Source organism: Physeter macrocephalus, chromosome 9 (genome assembly GCF_002837175.3).
Source record: "Physeter macrocephalus isolate SW-GA chromosome 9, ASM283717v5, whole genome shotgun sequence".
Classification (NCBI taxonomy): domain Eukaryota; kingdom Metazoa; phylum Chordata; class Mammalia; order Artiodactyla; family Physeteridae; genus Physeter; species Physeter macrocephalus.
The window spans coordinates 57,889,373-57,911,769 of record NC_041222.1 but is presented as its reverse complement, the minus strand read 5'-3'; the positions used below and the strand labels follow the sequence as shown (position 1 = coordinate 57,911,769).

Sequence of the window (22,397 nt, the reverse complement as noted above, 5' to 3'; positions counted from 1 at the left end):
AGGAGAGAAAAGAGTGAAAGCAAGAGTTCTCGATCGTTAAATTTTGCTTTAATTTTTGAACTATGTGAATATTTTATATTTTTAGAAAATTAAGAATAAAAAAATAGCTTGCTAAAGCTCAAAAAAGGAGGGCAGTAGGAAAAAAATGCTTCACACTAGATAGAAAATGGGGCTTTAGAACCATAAGTCTCAGGTTTGAGTCACAGCTCTGCAAATCAACTTATATGCCCTTGGGCATATTAAACTCCAAAAGCCTGAGGTTCCTCATCTGTAAACAGTAAATACTAACAATAACAATAATAATAATAATATACAGACTCTACAGGGTGGCTACAAAGATCTAATGAGACATTTATTTAATATTAATATGTATTTAACATTAAATATAAATATATAACTATTTAATAAGTGTTTAGATAAATATTTATTAGGCACTTAATATGTGCCAGGCAATGAGCTAGTACTCACAGTATATACAATCATCATGAAAATACACAGTCTCACCTCTTGTTAGGAAAGGACAGACCATAAGAGAATATAGACAAGTGCTTCCTGTCACAGAAGCAGGCCCAAAGGGCCATGAAATCAGAAAAAAGCTATGAACTCTGTGTGACACAAGTTTCCCAGGGGTGGCAAAACATAACCTGAGTTAGGAAAAATGAACTCACCAAAAAACGAAGTGTAGGAAATATGAAAATGTTTCATAAATTAATCCATACAAATAGTAATCACCAGAATTATTTCTAATTATCCAAAACTATTTTGGATTAATTGAAACGCTTATTCTCTTACACTAAAGTAAGGAAGTAGAATAGATATGTAGATACAATTTTGTACATTTTCAAATTTGGTCTTTTAAACTTTATTTTTCTTTGTTGTTATGTCTAAACCCAGTGTACAAGTAAAAATTAATAAGTCTAGGAAATATTTTCTTCTATCTACATTGGTATGTTCTTTCAGAAACTATGCACATTCAATCACAAATGATAAACCAATCCAACTGAAAGAAAAATAGACTTAAACAATTCCAAGTCAACTCTTCTGAATCTACTTTCTCATTTTTATGACATAGCATCCAAACAAATTTAATAACAGAATACTTCAAACATATTTTTAACTACCATTTATAGTAAGATGGTGATTAATTACAACTCAGTAGTCTCATTTGCTTTTAAACTAGTCTGAAACTGAATTTTACTGGGTGTACCTCACTAAAAATACTTGTCAATATTTATAGATATATGATTCAAATACACACTTTTGCTTTTTTCCTAAGTTATAGCACTAAGTTGGGTATCAAATATTAATTTTTAATTATATGAGTAAAAAATACACATGTAACAATTTTCATTTTTATACCTATTAACTATATATTCCCAGGGATATAACTAAAATGAAAAACTTAATTTTGAATTCTACTTCTTGCATGAATTTAAAACTTCAGCCTTATTGCTTATTAATGCCATTTTGGGTAATCCAATCATTTTTTCTAAAAAAAAAAGCTTAACTTACACAAATTTGCTTTACATATAGATGCACTCAAATACATGGGTCTGACCACCTAGACGGGTGGGACAGGGAGGGTGGGAGGGAGGGAGATGCAAGAGGGAAGAGATATGGGGATACATGTATATGTGTAACTGATTCACTTTGTTATACAGCAGAAACTGACACACCATTGTAAAGTAATTATACTCTAATAAAGATGTTTAAAAAAAAATACATGGGTCTGAGAATTTTGCAGGTAAAAGGCATTTCATTAAAGATAAAAGTAAAAAAAAATTATTATAAAATTCTTACAGTTAGTTGCATCCTAATTAAGACCTGTTTAAATAATAAAATAAAACTTTGCAAATTCTATTAATTAATTTTTAATATGGGGAAAAGTCTAAGTCTTTTTTAAAAAACCAAATTAAATTATGGACTTGGACTTATGGAACTTTATGTAAAACTATTTACAACAAAGGCTGAGGGTCAAACAGTAGTTTGCCAACCCCCAGTTAAAATGCCTTTGCTAATCTTAGAAGTTCCTTCTCATTCTCTAAGCCCTAGGGAAAAGGACGCTTTCCTTAGGATGCCTTCATTCAGTTCCCCTCTCAGATTTAATCCTTCTCTTTATTACGCTCCCATAGTACTTTAGTATTTCATATTTCTACCTATACATCAACATATAGGTACAAAGTATCTCTGGTAATAGAATGTTTGAGTCCCAAAAGGAGCTCATTCACCTTTATGCCTTCAGCTCTTAATATAGTGACAGGTGATATGCACAGGATATGCACTCAATCAATGAAGGTGCATATTTTAAAATGTTTTCAAAGAGAAATTCATCCCAAGGTTGTTGATAAAAAGAACACTCTGATCAGCAGATCTTCCTGTAACGCGCCAGATGGCATACACATTGGACTTTGCAGAACGTGAGGTCTCTGTCGCATCTACTCCACTTTGCCAAGGTAGCACAAAAGCCACCACGGACAAGATAAAACTTCATAAGCACGCTCAGTGGGTGAGATTCAGCCTGTGGGGTGTAGTGTGCCAGCTCCTCTCTAATAAAGACTATCTTCAACTATATCATTATAGTAAATAGAATAACGCATGTCTTAACGACATGCTACCTGTTCTAAACGCACACCTTAGTTCTCTGAACATATTGGTGTTTTTCCCAGATTAAGAAAATCCATTTTAAAAATGTTGTTCACATTTTACCTGAATAATTTCAGAATTAAATTTCGATTCCAAATGTGCTGCTCTCTCTGCTTCAATATTTTCTTCTAATTTCCTCACTCTTAGAGTAGTTGCCTGAAAACATTAAGTTTAAACATTGGAATTTAAATTGAATATAGGCCAGTATATTGTAATTAACACTTAGGATTACTATAGCCTCATTTTTTCATTTGCAAGAGTATAAAAGTCATGTTGCAAAAATCATGCTCGGGAAGAATGCTCCAGAGCTTGTTTTCTTTTTCTTTATTCAGTTATACTTTACATGTAATAAATTACACATAATGAAATTGTATAACTTGGTAAGTTTTATATATATATACCCACGAAATCATTGCCATAATCAAGACAGACAAATATTTCCGTTACCCCAGAAGATTCCTTGTGTCCCTTGGTAACCCCTTCATCCAGTCCTCACCACCCCACCCCTAACCCCCAAGTAAACACTGATCTGCTTTTTTGTCACTATAAATCATTTCCTGTTTTCCAGAATTCAATATAAATTGAATCACACAGTGCATACTACTCATTGCCTGGCTTCTTTCTCCCCACAAAATTATTTTGAGTTTCATCCATGTGGTTGCACATATCAATAGTTCACTTTTTACTGTTAAAGTGTTCCACTGTGTTGATACACCACAATTGGCTTATCAGTTCACCTACTGATGGACATTTGAATTGGATGCTATACAAAGGAATATATATAGGGCTATATATTAGGGCTATACAAAGGAATCTGCTATGAGCAATTGTGTATAAATCTTTGTATGGACATACACTTTCATTTCCCTAGGATAAATAGTGAAGGATAGAATGACTGGGTCAGATGGTAGGCATATGTTTAATGTCTTATGAAACTGACAAACTGTTTCACAAATTGTTTCCAATTTCATACATCTTCCCCAACACTTGGCATGGTAGTCTTTTGGGTTATTTGGGGGCGAGGGTTAGACATTCCAATAGGAATGTAATGGTATCTCATTTTAGTTTCAATTTTCATTTTCCTAATAACTAATGACATTGAGCATCTTTTCATGTATTTATTTACTATCTGTATATCTTTTCTGGTGAAGTTTCTGCTTAAATCTTTTTCTCATTTTTTAATTGGGCTGTTTATTTTCTTATCATTGAATCTTGAAAATTCATTATATAATCTGGATACAAGTCATTTGTTCGGTACGTGATTTGCAAATATTTACTCCCAAATATTGTCTATAGCGTGTCTTTTCATTCTCTTAACGTTAGTCTTTCATATAGCAAAAGTTTTTGTTATGACAAAGTCTAATTTATTAGTTTTTCAAGCTGGAGTCAGCCCCGCCACACCTAGAGTCCTGTCTGTCAAATATAGATAGTTCAACAGTAAAAGAGAAAGACAATAGTAATTTAATTTCCTTTCTTAGATAAAATTTGGGCAAGAAATGTTTCTATTCGTTATATTTACTCTGTCATTTAGCCTTAGCTAAAGGTTTTTTTAAATGCTCAGCTTGATTAATTTGATTTTTCCTCTTTTCTCCCACCATTTCTTTTTTGCATACAGACAGAGATGGTAATGTATCACAACCAGAAGGGGCATAAATAAAAATAGGATAATCCAAAAACTAATCAAGTGGTCTGTGGATAAGTAGAATATGTGGATAAGTAAGAAATGACTACACTTTTCCTTGAGCAAAACATATTCCTATAAAGTCTGCTACAGTGCAGAGCATAAACACAAAAAAGGTGAAAAAAACCCAAGCGCCCATCAACTGATGAATGGATTAACAAAATGTGGTATATCCATACAATGGAATATTATTCAGCCATAAAAAGGAATTAAGTACCAACACATGCCACAACATAGATTAACCTTGAAAATATATGTTAAGCGAAAGATACCAGACGCAAAAGACCACATATTACATGACTTCATTTATATGAAATGGCCAGAATAGGCAAATCCATAGAGATAGAAAGTGTATGAGTGGTTTCCAATAGCTGGGGACAGGGGAAGGAAGGAATGAGCACTGACTGCTAACGGGCATAAAGTTTCTTATTGGGGTGATAAGAATGTTCCAGAATCAGATAATGGCAGTGGTTTCATAACCCTGAACTGCATACTTTAAAAGAGTGTATTCAATAATATGTGAACTATACCTCAACAAAAAATAGAAAGAATCCCTAAGTGTAAGAACCAATGACATTTCAAAGAAGTGACCGCCACCTATGTCAAGCTTCTTCATTTCTGTTTAAAAGTTCCTCTCAATGCTGACTTTGAATCTTAGAACAAGGGATCCCCACTGGTTGTAGGTATGAAGCATGATACATACTAGATCAGAAAAATTCTTAATGGTTAGCCAGATTAAAATGAGTATTATCCTAGGTAGGGCCAATACTAGTAAAAAAAAAATTTTTTTAATGTAATGCCACAAGATGAAGTTCCTGTCCTTGAAGAACTAAAGTCAACTTTCTCAATATTCAAAATACTTGTGTTAGGTTCTGCAAGTCAGAAGAAGTCTAACCAGTGTCAAGGAAATAACCCATAGACATTGAGAATAAAGGATCAAAACAGGCAAAAAGCTAATAAAGGGCAAATAGAAGAAACCAGTCTAATAATGTTAATATATTCTTTCATATTCCAAAAGGCATTTACATAGTTTATCAAAATAAGTGTTATATTTTATTAAAATACAGAATATTCAGTGATTCCATGATAAAAGAGGCAAAATTTTCATTTTCATGTACACGTTGTCATATTAATCAACTTATCTGATTTCACTCCAAAAGTCACAAAGACTTTTTTTTTCTGCCTAAACCAAAATCAAACGGGTTGAAATCATAAACCAGAGATCCCACCTTTATTTCCATACCTTCCTGTTTTAAATGAAATGTCCAGAAGAAAACAAATTTATAAACTGTTTATTATTACTAAAACAATAAATTAATCAGTAAGGATAGCAAAAAAAATCTTCACATATTTAAACAAATTTCTTCCAAGAGTGCGTTTTGTTGACATAATTAAAGCCCTCCTAATAAATATTTTTTAAAAATCTTCCAGTCTGGTGAATTAATTCTTAACTCCAGCAGAGGGTGCTAGAGGAACAGCAACTTGCTGTTCACAAATATTTTTCTCCAATATCACCTAAGAGAACTAGTACAACAATCATTATCTGTCACTCATTAGTCTCCAATCCTAACATAATCAACATAGCAAGAGCAGAAAGCATAAGAGAATTCAGATTAAAGTACAAAATCCAACACAAATTCATATATACCCCCGGCCAATTTAACTATATATAAATTTGCCTGTAGTACAAGGATTACACTATATACTGTCTGTTCCCTAATACTATGAACATCAGAGTTCTTTATGTGACACAAAATGATCACATATTTTATCATTTATTAGCTGGCTGTCACGTCCTTTCTGACTGCAATATACTGCCAAGAGATTTTTATTCCAGTAAATTCTGTGTTCATTGTACCCAAATTTTTTTATTTTTATTCCAGTAAATTCTGTGTTCATTGTACCCAATTTTTTTTATTTTATGATTTGTATCTCACTAAATCACACTAAGCCCAATTAGATAGTCTAATAGTCTCCACTTAAGAAAAGTGAGTGTTCATTATTTGAAGAAGGTAACATAGAAAACATTATTTTATCATAACACAGGGCATGAGCTGCCAACTCCAATTCACAAGCAGAACTAACGAAACACATCCAGACCACATTTGTTCTCCACACCACATCTGCTCCCATGGTTTCCACGGGCCTGTTCCAAAGTTTCACAAAAATTATGAAAACATATGTGTTCAAGGAATTTGCTGAGACACTGGGGAAAAACAGCTCCTACTACATTCTTGCCTCCTCAGATAGAATATGCCCCAGCCCAGAGGATATACATGAACTTAAAGGGATTAGTCAAGCAGAAAAACCTTGATACATGAAATTTAGCCCACTAAAATGGACATAAAGAAAAATAAGGGAGGAAATATCACACAAGTACCTACCAATCAGAGACTTCTCAGTAGTGTGTTACGCAGTACTGTTTCCAAAACAGTTGTAAAAAGTTTACCCCAGAATATCAATAGCTGTATAAATAGGAAGTGGTTGTTTATTTAACTATTGTTCCAGATTTTATCACCTGATATTTCCCATTAATGAAAACTCTTACAAGTAACCAATATAGTAATAATCCATCTTCAAAAAGATGATTCTAAGGGACTGATTAATTCTATAATGGTTATTTTAGTGCTAAGTATATGTATTATATTTTAGTGGTTGTAAATAATATATTAAATGTGTGTTAACAATTAATGACAATTAACTACAATCCTTATTCCCTACCAGTGTGGGAGAAAACAAGAGTAGTTACTATACTTGGAGCTCTTAAACTGAAGATCTCAAAGTATGTTTTGTTACTAAAAAAGATATCTTAGAGAGTCAGAATCTCTAAGGAACAGAATTTACAAGCCACAAATTCTGTTTGGCCTGGTAATAAATTAATTTAGCATCTTTAAAATCATCTTTACCTTTTCTAGCAGTAAAAACTTCAGTATTTAACAAAATTTTTAATGAACTTCCAGTTTTAAAATCCATTATGAACATAAATACAAAAATGTTTAACACTTATGAGCACAATAGTATAACCCAGGTGATTACATTATGTACCTTTTATAGTTGGTAATCAACACAAACAGGTGTTTAAAAATCATTCCTACAAACACATGATGGCTTTAAAAAGATGATTCATATGAGGTTGCTTCATGGACAATACAAAAGGTGAGAATCATTTTTCTTTTCCTTTTTCACTTGAGTATGGTATATGTGTAAGTAAAAAACTACATTCTACCCTTCTTTATGTTACCATAATATAGAATATGACTGACAGAAGCAATTCAGAATTTATTTGCAAAGACTGCTCTCTCTCCACTGTAATCTTCACGAGATTCTTCAGTTCACTCAGAATTAGGTTTGCATCTTCTCTTTTCTCTTTTCTTATTGAGTTAAACTTATTTCCCATGATTAAAAAAACAACAAAACCTCCCTTAGTTGTAAAGAGTTTTATAAAAGCCACGGATATTTTTTTTTCCAGTTCACTTTTCCCTTGGTTCTCTGGTATCCAGCACCACATTTAAAAAATTGGATTGGGAATTTGTTATTTTTTTAATCTAAGAAAACACTGATCCATGTTAAGATGATTAAGCTACACAAGGGTCTATAGCGTATCAGATTTTTTTTTATTTTTATACACACACACACACACACACACACACACACACACACACACACACATATAAACTTCTTTGGCCCAGGCACATAAAGAAATCACCTCTTCATGAAATGTAACTGTTGAAGCTTCATTAAAATTTAAAACATTAGGCTAAACGTCTATTAGTTGCTTTAGTCTGATATTACTGACATTAAATAATGTGTTCTATTAAATTAAAATTTTAACAATTATCCTCTTTATTATTATTTTATTTCATATTAATCCTTTTTTAAAAGTACCAATGATGATTACAGTACCTAGAATTACTAGTACTTAATGTCTCCACAACTGAATGTAAAACTACATAAACTGCTCTCTAGGAATTTAACTTCTCCTTCATTATGTCATCATCTGGTCAAAGAGCCAATACAAAATATTCACTTAAATATAAAGCAAAAATTTGTAAGGTGTCTCTAAACATGAAGAATTGTAGATAAGTCACAGGACTATACTTGTCCACTTAGAAAATTCTTATAAATAGAATAAAAATAGACTCTCTGGACACCCTCAAAGCTTCAAATTCCCCAAAAGCAGAGACCTGGTATTATCAAAAGTATCTACAGAGTAGCTAAGAAAAACTCAATATAAAACTAGTCTAAAACAATTTTATATTTATAACATTAATCAATTAAAAAAAAAGAAATTGGGGCAAGTAAGTATTTTACAAGAAAAAAAAAATCAATACTGAGTTATCCAAAAACAAATCCTAAAGTTTAGGCATTAGACACTACCTCAACTGAGTCAAAAGTGACTTATCAAGAATCTTATCAACAAAAATCACTGTTACCTAGCACTTCTTCCTACCTATAAGGCAATTAAAATGTTTTTAGGGATGATCATAGAGTTTTATAGCATCCTAAAGTGACTTCTAAATGATCTTTTTAAATTCTAAGTATATTCAGAACTTTATTCTAATCCTTTTCTAATAGGCCATCCACAAACCACATGATATTTAAAATGATGATATAAAATATGATCATGCATTCCTGAATTTTCTGGCCTGAAAAAAATGTTCAGCACAAATGACAAATAAGCTAAAAATATTACTTGGACTATAATCTCACTTTTAAATTTCTTTCTCTAACCTCATATAAAATTAGACCATGTGTGGTAAGCGTATGAGTAATTTATCTTTGCCAAGTTCATAATCTGGCATTATTACTGAGAGTTCCTATACACTCCACACCCCGTTTTCCCTATTAAAACATCTGACAGGGCTTCCCTGGTGGTGCAGTGGTTGAGAATCTGCCTGCTAATGCAGGGTACACGGGTACGAGCCCTGGTCTGGGAGGATCCCACATGCCGCAGAGCAACTAGGCCCGTGAGCCACAACTGAGCCTGCACATCTGGAGCCTGTGCTCCGCAACAAGAGAGGCCGCAATAGCGAGAGGCCCGCGCACCACAATGAAGAGCGGCCCCCGCTTGCCGCAACTAGAGAAAGCCCTCACACAGAAACGAAGACCCAACACAGCAAAAATAAATAAATTAATTAATAAACTCCTACCCCCAACATCTTCAAAAAAAAATCTGACAATCATATAGCACAAAGAACCCATTAAAAATGTATAATGGATCTGAATAGCTATTTCTCCAACTATATACAAATGGCCAATAAGCACATGAAATGATATTCAGCATAATCAGTCATCAGAGAAATGCAAAGAAAAACCACGAGATACCATTATACACCCACTAAAGTGGTTATAATTAGAAAGACTAATAATAACAAGTGTTGGTGAGGATCTGAAGCCACTGGAACCCTCATGCATTGCTGCCGGGGGTGTAAAATGGTGCCTCCACTGTGCAAAACAGTCTGACAGCCCCTCAAAAAGTTAAACATAGAGATATCATGTCACCTAGCATGCCCACTCCTAGGTGGGACTGAAAACATGTACACACAAAAACTTGTACACAAATATTCATGGAGGCATTATTCATGATAGCCAAAAAGTGAAAACAGCATAAATGTCTATCAACTGATGAATGGATATATAAAATGTGGTCTATAATACAATGGGAGATTATTTAGTAATAAAGGGGAATGAAGTGCTGATATATGATACAACATGGATGAATCCTAAAAACATCCTGCTATGTGAAAAAAAATCACAAAAGACCACATATTGCATGATTCCACTAATATGAAATGTTCAGAACAGGCAAATATATAGAAGCAGAAGTAAATTAATGTTTTTTTAGGGATGAGAGGAATGGGGAAAGAGGAGAGTGATAGCTAATGGGTGTGGGGTTTCTTACTGAGGTGATGAAAACATGCTCCAATCGACTGTAGTGATAGTTGTACAACTCTGTGAATATACTAAAAACCACTGAATTGTACCCTATAAATGGGTGAATTTGTAGCATGCAAATTACACCTCAATAAAGTTTGGGGTTTTTTTAATATCATCAGTATGAAGAGTTTAACCTCCAGGCGTCCACCTCAACCCTAATTAGCCCTACAACTACCCCTCCCTAACCACTACACAAACTCACAAACTGGAGGTTTATTACCTGGAAAATGTCAATCTGAAGCCAAGGTTGGACATAGAGATACATGGGGTGGGCAGAGCAGGGGTAGTGGGGTTGGTGTACAAGACTGAAGCCAGGGGAAATTCTGTATACTGAATAGTATGAAACACAGTTTTTTCCTCCATTTAATAACCACCAAAGAGGAAACTAGCAGGTCACTCCTTGTAGAAACAAAGAGAAAAGTCCTATGGATTGTAACATTTCACCACTTCCCAATGAAATATTTGGCACATCTCATCACTCTACAGTAAGCTTTCCCTAAGGCCAATACTTACATTCAACTGCCTACTCAACATCTCCACATGGATGTCTAATGGGCATGTCAAATTTAACATCTCTAAAACCAAACTCCTCATCTCTCCCAAATTTACTCCACTTGAATTCTTGGCCAGGTTGAGTAAATGACAGTGCCATTCCCACAAAGGCTCAAGCCAAAATCTTTGGCATTATCTTTTACTCCCTTTCTTTTTCTCTCACAAGCCATGTCCAATAAATCTGCAAATCCTACTGGTTCTATCTTCCAAAACACATACAAATCTGACTACCTCCTCTACCACTACTTTCGTCTAAAGCACCATAATCTCTCATCTAATTATTTTAATAGTTTCCTAAATGGCCTCTTACCATCTGTCTTCCAAAGAGTATACAGAATGATGCTTTTAAAACAAATTAGAGGGGACATGTCACTCCTCTGCTCAAAACCTTTCAATGGCTTTCCATCTCAGAAAGAAAGCCAAAGTTCTTACAATGAACTCCAAAAGACCTTCAAGACTCTATAACATCTGCCTACCATTCCCTACACCCTACTAGTCTCTCTCTTGCTCAATCCATTTCAATCACAATGGCCTACTTGCTATTCCTCAAACTTTCCAAGCACACTCGCATCTCATGGCCTTTACACTTTCTATTCCTTCTACCTAGAATCTCTTCCTCCAGAGAGCCACATGGCTCAATCCCTTTCTTCCTTCAGGTCTCTGCTCAAATGCCATCTTATCAAGTCAGCCTTCCTTGACCACTAACACAAGAAGGTAACCATTCCACCCCACCATTTATTACTCCCCTCGTCTCCTTTATTCCTCTCCATAGGGCTTATCATATTATATTTCATTTCATGTGTGATTCTCCCTGACAAGAGTGTCAATTTCAAGAGGGAAGAGGCTTTGTTTTGTTCACTGCTATGCCTCAAACACCCAAAAGTGTGCCTGACACTCTCGAGGTTTTCTGAATAAACAAATGAATACAGTAGTCATAATATAGGATCAGGATGCTATAAAAATGGTACAGAGAACATGAGCCCTCAGAAACTAAAAAGAAAACATAAAATATTCAATTAGAAGATTAGAAAAGTCAAGTAAATCTCCCACGAAGCAACAACAACAAAAATACAAAGAGAAAGACAACAAAAGGTAAGAAAAGCAAAACATCAACCAGTTGGTCTACCAACTGAACAATTAAAAACCCAAGAAAGAGAGAATAAAAAAACGCTGAGGAGGAAATTATGACGAAATAACACAGGAGAATTACACAAAATAAAGATCATGAGTCTCCTAACTAAAATGGCCACTAAATGCCCTGCACACTGAACACAAAAAAAGCTATACTAAGAATCACTGTTTATCTTTGATGTTCTGAAATGTTATAGTTAGTAGGAACTCTATAGCAGAAATAGTTTGGTGTCTTCACAAATACAAGGGAAAAAGAAAGCTATAGATGGAGAACCTATAGATTGAGAGACTTAAGAGACATATCAACCAATTATATAATGTGTAGACCTACTAGGGATTCTGATTCAAACAAACTGTAATCATACATACATTTTTATGCCATATATGTAGCAATATGAAATTTAAATAATATCTGGATATTTGATTATATTAAGTAATTACTGTTAATTTAAGTTTGATATTGATAATGTGGTTCTAAATAACAGGCCCCTTATTTTTTAGAAATCACAATGAAATATTTATGGTTAAAATGATATGATGCCTGGGATTTGTTTCAATATAATATGGGAAGAAGGAAAGTGAGTAGGGGTATGAATGATTCAAGATAACCCATAAATGAATAATTTTTGAAGCTGGTGATGGGTACCATTAGGTTTATTATACTATACTGTCTACCTTTTTTAATATTTAAAGTTTTCTATTTAAAAAAAGTGAAAAAAAAGAAACGGGAACCCTCATGCACAATTGGTGAGAATGTAAACTGGTACAACCACTATGGAAAATAGTATGGAGATTCCTCAAAAAATTAAAAATAGAAAAATAAAAAAATAGAACTACCATATGATCCAGCAATCCCGCTTTTTGGTATTTATCCAAAGAAAACAAAAACACTAATTAGAAAAGATATATGCACCCCTATGTTCACTGCAGCATTATTTACAACAGCAAAGCTATGGTAGCAAACTAGGTGCCCACCAACAGATGAATGGATAAAGATGTGAGATATATATATATAAAATGCAATATTACTCATCGATAAAAGAATGAAATCTTGATATTTGCAACAACATGGATGGACCTGGAGGGTATTAACCTAAGTGAAATAAGTCAGACAGAGAAAGACAAACACTATATGATTTCACTTACACGTGGAATCTAAAAATGCAAAACAAATGAACAAACATGACAAAACAAAAACAGTTATAGCTACAGAGAACAAACAGGTGATTGCCAGAGGGTAGGGCATGGGAGGGGAAGAAAGATACAGGTGAAGGAGATTAAGAGGTACAAACTCTCAGCTGCAAAATAAATGAGTCACAGGTATGAAATGTATAGTGTAGGGAATATAGCCAGTAACTACGTAATATTTTTTGTGTGGTGACAAATCATAACCAGACTTATGGTGATCATTTTGAAATGTATAGAAATATCAAATCACTATGTTGTGTAATAGGAACTCACATAGTGTTGTAGGTCAATTATACTTCAAAAACAATCAACCTCTTAGAAAAAGAGATCAGATTTATGGTTACCAGAGGCAGGGGGGTGAGGGGAGGGGTAACTGGATGAAGGCAGTGAAAGGTACAAACTTCCAGTTATAAGATAAATAAGTACTAGGGATGTAATGTACAACATGTTATATATAATTAATACTGCTGTATGTTATATATGAAAGTTGCTAAGAGTTATTCCTAAGAGTTCTCATCATAAGAAAAAAATGTTTTTTTCTGTTTCTTTAATTTTTTATCTATATGAGATGATAGATGTTCACCAAACTTATTTTCATAATCACTGTATGATGTATGTAAATCAATAATTATGCTCTATACCTTAAGCTTATACAGTGCTGTATGTCGATTATATTTCACTAACTGGAAGAAAAAAAGTCTTAAAAAAAATAGAGAAACAGGAAAACTTTCAGAGAAGAAGAGTGAGAAAAGGGTCACCACAAGGGAGCACAAACAAGAATAACATCAGGCCTCTCAACAGTGACAGAAGAGACTGGGAACGAGGGAGGCAAGGTCTTTAAATTCTTAAAGAAAGAATTCCATCCTAAAATTCTATATTCAGCCAAATTCTATCTACCTTAACACTTTATTGATAAAAAAAAATTATGTTCAGATATGCAAGATCAAATAAAACTTAGCTCCCATACACCCTTTCTTTAGAAGCTACTAGTCTATGTACTCCAACCAAGTGAAGAAGGCAAGAGACCTAAGAAACTGAAGATCCAACAGAGGATAATGAAAAAGTCCCCAGGTGACAGCTATGCCATATGCCTAGAAAGCAATGAGGAGATGGAACAGGAGAGAGTCCCAGAAGAACATGATAATTTTCTGAGAACAGACTCTATAAAGCAGCCAAACAGAATTCCTTCAAGGTTTTACAAATTTACACACCCACCATCAAAGTACAAGAATTTTTAACACCACCCTCACCAGTGGTGGGTACTATCATTTTCTTTAATCTTATTATTTTGACTGTTACTGTATTTCCTACATTATGGTGAGGTGGAGCATTTTTCCTATGTTTGTTATCCATCTGAAATTATTCTTTCATGTCTTCTTTGAATTACTTGGTAAATTTTTTTCATAAAGACCTTCTCCTTTCTCTTATCAAATAGTAGGGGATTTAGAGAGACAGAAATATATTTACTCTTTGCTGTAAATATTTTTCTCATTTGGTTGTCCTTTTATTCGAAGTGGGGATTTTACTTACATATGACTTTAATCTTTCCTAGTCAAAGCTATAAATCCATTCCTAAATATTTTGTTCCTTGGTTTTTATGATTTGTAGTAAGTCATAATGACTCAGAGAGCAGAAAAAATTAAACTACATTTTCTTCTTATTTTATTGTTTTTAATATTTCACTCTTTTTAATCCAACTGGAATTTATTTTAGAATATAATGTAAGATAGGAATCTAATTTTATTTTGTCCCAAATAGTTAACCAATCATTTCAACACGATTCACTGAATAATTTTTCCTATCCTTACTGATTTAAAATGATATACTCTACAAGTCTACTACTGACCTTTCAATTCTGACATTGAAAGTCTGGTCTTAGAGGTATTGTACTTTTTGGCCACTCAACAATCTTTCCCCTTCTTTTTGTATCAGCACCCTAATTTCTATATAAGAATTTATTTGGAGGGCTTTAATTTTAGCATAATTAGAGGAATTTACTTGGGGAAAACTACCTCTTCCAATCAAATGTTCTCTTCCAGATTAGAATCCTGAATAAAGTTACAAAAAGAATAAAAACTATTGGTACCAATTCACCTCAGCTTCATCCATCATTCTCTGGGACTCATATGATTTCTAAGCTGATTCCCCAACATTCCTTGTGATTCTGTGGATATGATTCCCATATTCTTCCACTGAATTCCCTATTTATGTTAACCAAAGTCGGTTTCTGTTGCATACAACCAGAAAAACACAATTGATATATTACTGAAGTTTTATAATCTGTACTAACTTCTGGTATAATATGTCCCCACTCATTACTCTTACCAAAATGTTTCTAGATCCTCATGTGGATGAACTTTAGAATCTGTCTTCCCAAGATAATTCCACTCAATTTTTTATTGGAACTGCTTTAACTCATAATATAATCTAGGGAGGATTCATAACTTTACACTGTTAAGGGTTCCCAAAATGTCTCATCATTTTCTTTTAAGACTCTCAGTTAAATTTCATAATTTTTAATGTATTTGTTGTTAACCGTATTCCTGTTTTTGTCACTATGGTGACAAAAACTTTTTTAGTATCTTATTCTCTGATTATTACTGGTATATTAGAGTGTAAACATAATTGCTATATATTATTTTCTTCTTGACCTCCTTATTGAATGTTCTTACTAGTGTCAATAATTTCAAAGATGATTTTCTTGACCATTTAGGGTTATTAGCATATCATCTGAAAATAATCAGAATCATACCCCCTTCTTTCCAAAAATTATAATTTTTTATCACGGTTCTTGCTTTTATATATTTCTTTGGCTAAAATTCTCAGCACAGTGTTAACTGACAGAAGTGAGTTTAATGAGAGTACCTCCAGCATTTTATCATTAAATACTCTTTATAAATGTTTATTTACCTTATAAGAATTATAAATTATGTTTAAGACAAACTTCTTTATCTATTGAAATACTTAATCTCCCACAAAGCAAACGAAAATTTTTTTAATTAACAAATAAATTAGCTATCTCTCAAGATTAAAGTGGTTATCAGTATCATTTATTCACAAAAATCATATTTTTTTATTTGTAAATTAATGCTCCTTTCCCATCTAAAGTCTAACCTGGGGACTTCCCTCATGGCACAGCAGTTAAGAATCTGCCTGCCAATGCAGGGGACACAGGTTCAAGCCCTGGTCCAGGAAGATCCCACTTGCTGCAGAGCAACTAAGCCCATGTACCACAACTACTGAGCCTGCACTCTAGAGTTCGCAAGCCACAACTACTGAGCCCGTGTGCCGCAACTACTGAAGCTCACGTGCCCAGAGCCTGTACTCCACAACAAGAGAAGCCACCACAATGAGAAGCCCGTGCAACGCAACGAAGAGTAGCCCCCACTCGCCACAACTAGAGAAAGCCCGCATGCAACAATGAAGACCCAACATAGCCAAAAATAAGTAATATAAATAAAAATAAATTTATAAAAAAATAAAAAATAAAAATAAATAAAGTCTAACCTGAAAAGCACTCCACAGAACTATGCAGCTAGTACACAGCATTCAAACTACAAAATTAGAATTTAATATCTTTTCTTGTGTTGCTTCCTCAAACTTGTAATATAAACAATTACCTTCAAATTTTCCAAATATTCCAGGACAATTAATTATTAAAAATGAATAGTTTTTTTTAATTAGGAGCAAAATATAATTTACTCAAATACAAAAGTTTTCAAGGAAGCCAATATTCAATATATATAAATGTCAAAAAATTATATTTTATTACAGAGTAAAACTTTGTCCTTAAATTACTAACTAGCCATCATATATGTGCTATAAAAGAATGAGAAAATATACCTCAAACTCTTTTCTAAGACGTTCCTCTCGTTGAGTGCTTAATTCGAATTCACTTGTCTGTCGATGTAAAAGGTCAGAGCACTCCATGTGTTCAGCTTCTAATTTTTCTACTTTCTCGTGCATATTTTGTAAAGCATTATCTTGCTCCTAGAAAATAGTTCAATTTTGCATCAATAAAGTTTATAAGCCAACAATGACTAAAATTTATTCTATAAAATACAGTGAGCAACTAAACCTGTACTTCAACCATAATAATAGGTTAATTTACATAAGCAAGAGAGGCAAAGATATCCTCTGGTGATGTTTCAGAATATACATGTGTTTAAAAAGCGCAACTGGAGTTTTACAACTTAAAAAATCTGAATAAGGGAAAGACCTTCAAGAAGGCGGAGGAGTAAGATGTGAAGACCACCTTCCTCCCCACAAATACATCAAGAATACATCTAGGGCTTCCCTGGTGGCACAGTGGTTGGGAATCTGCCTGCCAATGCAGGGGACATGGGTTCAAGCCCAGGTCGAGGAAGATCCCACATGCCGCGAAGCAACTATGCCCGTGCGCCACAACTACTGAGCCTGCGCTCTAGAGCTCATGTGCCACAACTACTTAGCCTACATGCCACAACTACTGAAACCCGTGCACCTAGAGCCCATGCTCTGCAACAAGAGAAGCCACCACAATAAGAAGCCCAGGCAAAGCAACGAGGAGTGGCCCCTGCTCACCGCAACTAGAGAAAGCCCACGCGTAGCAATGAAGACTCAATACAGCTAAAAATAAATAAATAAAAGAAATAAATTAAAAGAAAAAAATATCTACATGTGGAACAACTCCTACAGAATACCTACTGAACACTGGCAGAAGACCTCAGACTTCCCAAAAGGCAAGAAAATCCCCACGTACCTGGGTAGGGCAAAAGAAAAAAGAAAATACAGAGACAAAAGAATAGGGACGGGATCTGCACCAGTGGGAGGGAGCTGTGAAGGAGGAAAGGTTTCCACACACTAGGAAGCCCCTTCACTGGCGGAGACAGCGGGGTGTGGGGGGAACTTTGGAGCCACAGAGGAGAGCACAGCAACAGGGGTGCAGAGGGCAAAGCAGAAAGATTCCCTCACAGAGGATCAGTGCCGACCAGCACTCACCAGCCTGAAAGGCTTATTGGCTCACCCGCCAGGGCGGGTGGGGGCTGGGAGTTGAGGCTTGGGCTTCGGAGGTCAGATCCCAGGGAGAGGACTGGGGTTGGCTGCATGAAGACAGCCTGAGGGGGCTAGTGCGCCACAGCTAGCCAGGAGGGAGTCTGGGAAAATGTCTGGACCTTCCGAAGAGGCAAGAGACCCTTGTTCTTGGGTGCGCAAGGAGAGGGGATACCTCCCCATCTGCCCACAGGAGGCAGAGCACTGCCTAAACAAGCTCCAGAGACAGGCGTGAGCCATGGCTATCAGCTCGGACCACAGAGACGGGCATGAAACGCTAACGCAGCCATGAAAAATGCTGTGCGCAAGCACAGGTCACTATCCACACACACACACCCCGCCCATGGAGCCTATGCAGACCGCCACTGCCAGGGTCCCATGATCCAGGGACAACTTCCCCAGGAGAACACACAGCACGCCTCAGGCTGTTGCAATGTCACGCTGGCTTCTGCCACCACAGGCTCGCCCCACATTCCAATTCTGACTACTGTCCCTCCCTCCCGCTGGCTTGAGCCAGAGCCCCCTAATCAGCTGCTGCTTAAACCCCCTCCTGTCTGGGTGGGAAAAAGATGACTGACAGCGACCTACAAACAGAGGTGGGGCCAAAACCAAAGCAGAACCCCAGGAGCTGTGTGGACACAGAAGAGAAAGGGAACTTTCTCCATGCAGCCTCAGGAGCAGCAGGTTAAATCTCCACAATCAACTTGATGTACCCTGAATCTGTGGAATACCTGAATAGACGAAACGTCCCAAAATTGAGGCAGCGGATTTTGAGAGAAACTGTAGACTTGGGGTTTGCTGTCTGCGACTGATTTGTTACTGATTTTCATGTCTATCTTAGTTTAGGTTTTAGCACCTGTTATCATTGGTGGATTTGTTTATTAGTTTGGTTGCTCTCTTCTTTTTTCATTATTATTTTTTTATGTTAATAAATTTTTTTCTTTCTTTTTTTGCTCCCTTTTCTTCTGAGCCATGTGGCTGACAGGGTCGTGGTGCTCCAGCCTGGTGTCAGGCCTGAGCCTCCGAGGTGGGAGAGCCAAGTTCAGGACATTGGACTACCATAGACCTCCCAGCCCCATGTAATATAAATTGGTGACAGCTCTCCCAGAGATCTCAGTCTCAATGCTAAGACACAGCTCCACCCAACGGCAAGCAAGCTCCAGTGCTCTACGCCCCATGCCAAACAACTAGCAAGACAGGAACATAACGCCACCCATTAGCAGAGAGGCTGCCTAAAATCATAATAAGGTCACAGACACCCCAAAACACACCACGAGATGCGGCCCTGCCCACCAGAAAGAAAAGATCCAGCCCCACCCACCAGAACAAAGGCACCAGTCCCCTCCACCAGGAAGCCTATACAAGCAACTCAACCAACCTCACCCACTGGGGACAGACACCAAACACAAGGGAACTACAAACCTGTAGCCTGCGAAAAGGAGACCCCAAACACAGCAAGTAAACAAAATGAGAAAACAGAAAAATATGCAGCAGATGAAGGAGCAAGGTAAAAAAACACCAGACCAAACAAATGAAGAGGAAATAAGCAGTCTACCTGAAAAAGAATTCAGAGTAATGATAGTAAAGATGATACAAAATCTTGGAAATGGATTGGAGAAAACAGAAGAAACGTTTAACAAGAATCTAGAAGAACTAAAGAGCAAACAAACAAAGATGAATAACACAATAAATGAAATTTAAAATTCTGTAGAAGGAAGCAGTAGCAGAATAACTGAGGCAGAAGAACGGATAAGTGACCTGGAAGATAAAATGGTGGAAATAACTACCACAGTGCAGAATAAAGGAAAAAAATGAAAAGAATTGAGGACAGTCTCAGAGAGCTCTGGGACAACATTAAATGTACCAACATTCGAATTATAGGGGTCCCAGAGGAAGAAGAGAAAAAGAAAGGGACTGAGAAAATATTTGAAGAGATTATACTTGAAAACTTCCCTTACACGGGAAAGGAAATTGTCAATCAAGTCCAGGGAGCGCACAGAGTCCCATACAAGATAAATCCAAGGAGAAACACGTCAAGACACATATTAATCAAACTATCAAAAATTAAATACATAGAAAAAATATTAAAAGCATCAAGGGATAAGCAACAAGTAACATACAAGGGTATCCACAAAAGGTTAACAGCTGATCTTTCAGCAGAAACTCTGCAAGTCAGAAGGGAGTGGCAGGACATATTTAAAGTGATGAAACGGAAAAACCTACAACCAAGATTACTCTACCCAGCAAGGATCTCATTCAGATTTGACGGAGAAATTAAAAAATTAACCAACAAGCAAAAGTTAAGAGAATTCAGCACCACCAAACCAGCTTCACAACAAACGCAAAAGGAACTTCTCTAGGTAGGAAACACAAGAGAAGGAAAAGACCTACAAAAACAAACCCAAAACAATTAAGAAAATGGTAATAGGAACATACATATCAATAATTACCTTAAATGTAAATGGATTAACTGCTCAACATAACAAAGGCCATATATGACAAATCCACAGCCAACATCGTTCTCAATGGTGAAAAACTGAAAGCATTTCCTCAAAGATCAGGAACAAGACAAGGTTGCCCACTCTCACCACTATTATTCAACATAGTTTTGGAAGTTTTAGCCACAGCAATCAGAGAAGAAAAGAAATAAGAGGAAGCCAAATCGGAAAAGAAGAAGTAAAACTGTCACTGTTTGCAGATGACATGGTACTATACATACAGAATCCTAAAGATGCTACCAGAAAATTACTAAAGCTAACCAACAAATTTGGTAGAGTAGCAGGATACAGAATTAATGCACAGAAATGTCTTGCATTCCTATACACTAATGATGAAAAATCTGAAAGAGAAATTAAGAAAACACTCCCATTTACCACTGCAACAAAAAGAATAAAATACCTAGAAATAAACCTACCTAAGGAGACAAAAACCTATATGCAGAAAACTATAAGACACTGATGAGGGCTTCCCTGATGGCGCAGTGGTTGAGAGGCCGCCTGCCAATGCAGGGGATACGGGTTCGTGTCCCAGTCTGGGAAGATCCCACATGCTGCGGAGCGGCTGGGCCCGTGAGCCATGGCCACTGAGCCTTTGTGTCCGGAGCCTGTGCTCTGCAAAGGGCGAGGCCACAACAGTGAGAGGCCCGCATAGCGCAAAAAAAAACAAACAAAAACAAAACAAAAAAAACACTGATGAAAGAAATTAAACATGATACGAACAGATGGAGAGATATACCATGTTCTTCGATTGGAAGAATCAACATTGTGAAAATGACTGTACTACCCAAAGCAATCTACAGATTCAGTGCAATCCGTACCAAACTACCAATGGCATTTTTCCCAGAACTAGAACAAAAAATTTCACAATCTGTATCAAAATACAAAAGACCCCAAATAGCCAAAGCAATCCTGAGAAGGAAAACCAAACTGGAGGAAACAGGCTCCCTGACTTCAGGCTATACTACAAAGCTACAGTAATCAAGAGAGTATGGTACTGGCACAAAAACAGAAATATAGACCTATGGAACAGGATAGAATGCCCAGAGATAAACCCATGCACATATGGTCACCTTAATTTTGATAAAGGAGGCAAAAGTATATAATGGAGAAAAGACAGCCTCTTCAATAAGTGGTGCTGGGAAAACTGGACAGCTACATGTAAAAGAATGAAATTAGAACACTCCCTAACACCATACACAAAAATAAACTCAAAATGGATTAAAGACCTAAATGTAAGGCCAGACACTATCAAACTCTTAGAGGAAAACATAGGCAGAACACTCTATGACATAAATCACAGCAAGATCCTTTTTGACCCATCTCCTAGAGAAATGGAAATAAAAACAAAAATAAACAAATGAGACCGAATGAAACTTAAAAGCTTTTGCACAGCAAAGGAAACCATCAAAAAGACAACCCTCAGAATGGGGGAAAATATTTGCAAATGAAGCAACTGACAAAGGATTAATATCCAAAATTTATAAGCAACTCATGCAGCTCAATAACAAAAAAACAAACAACCCAATCCAAAAATGGGCAGAAGAACTAAATAGACATTTCTCCAAAGAAGATATACAGATCGCCAACAAACACATGAAAGAATGCTCAACATCATTAATCATTAGAGAAATGCAAATCAAAACGACAATGAGATATCATCTCACACCGGTCAGATTGGCCATCATCAAAAACTCTAGAAACAATAAATGCTGGAGAGGGTGTGGAGAAAAGGGAAC

General features: G+C 35.8%; 1 protein-coding gene across 1 annotated transcript in view; it reads right to left on the bottom strand.

Annotated features, from left to right (window-relative positions):
• The window catches only part of CCDC171 (coiled-coil domain containing 171), a 341,681-nt gene that overhangs the window by 263,811 nt on the left and 55,473 nt on the right, over nucleotides 1-22,397 (bottom strand). The window contains exons 8-9 of the mRNA XM_028494006.2: nucleotides 16,976-17,122; nucleotides 2,707-2,799 (exon numbers count right to left, since the gene is read on the bottom strand). Of these exons, the coding sequence (XP_028349807.1) occupies nucleotides 2,707-2,799; nucleotides 16,976-17,122 (240 nt within the window). The remainder of the gene's footprint in view (nucleotides 1-2,706; nucleotides 2,800-16,975; nucleotides 17,123-22,397) is intronic.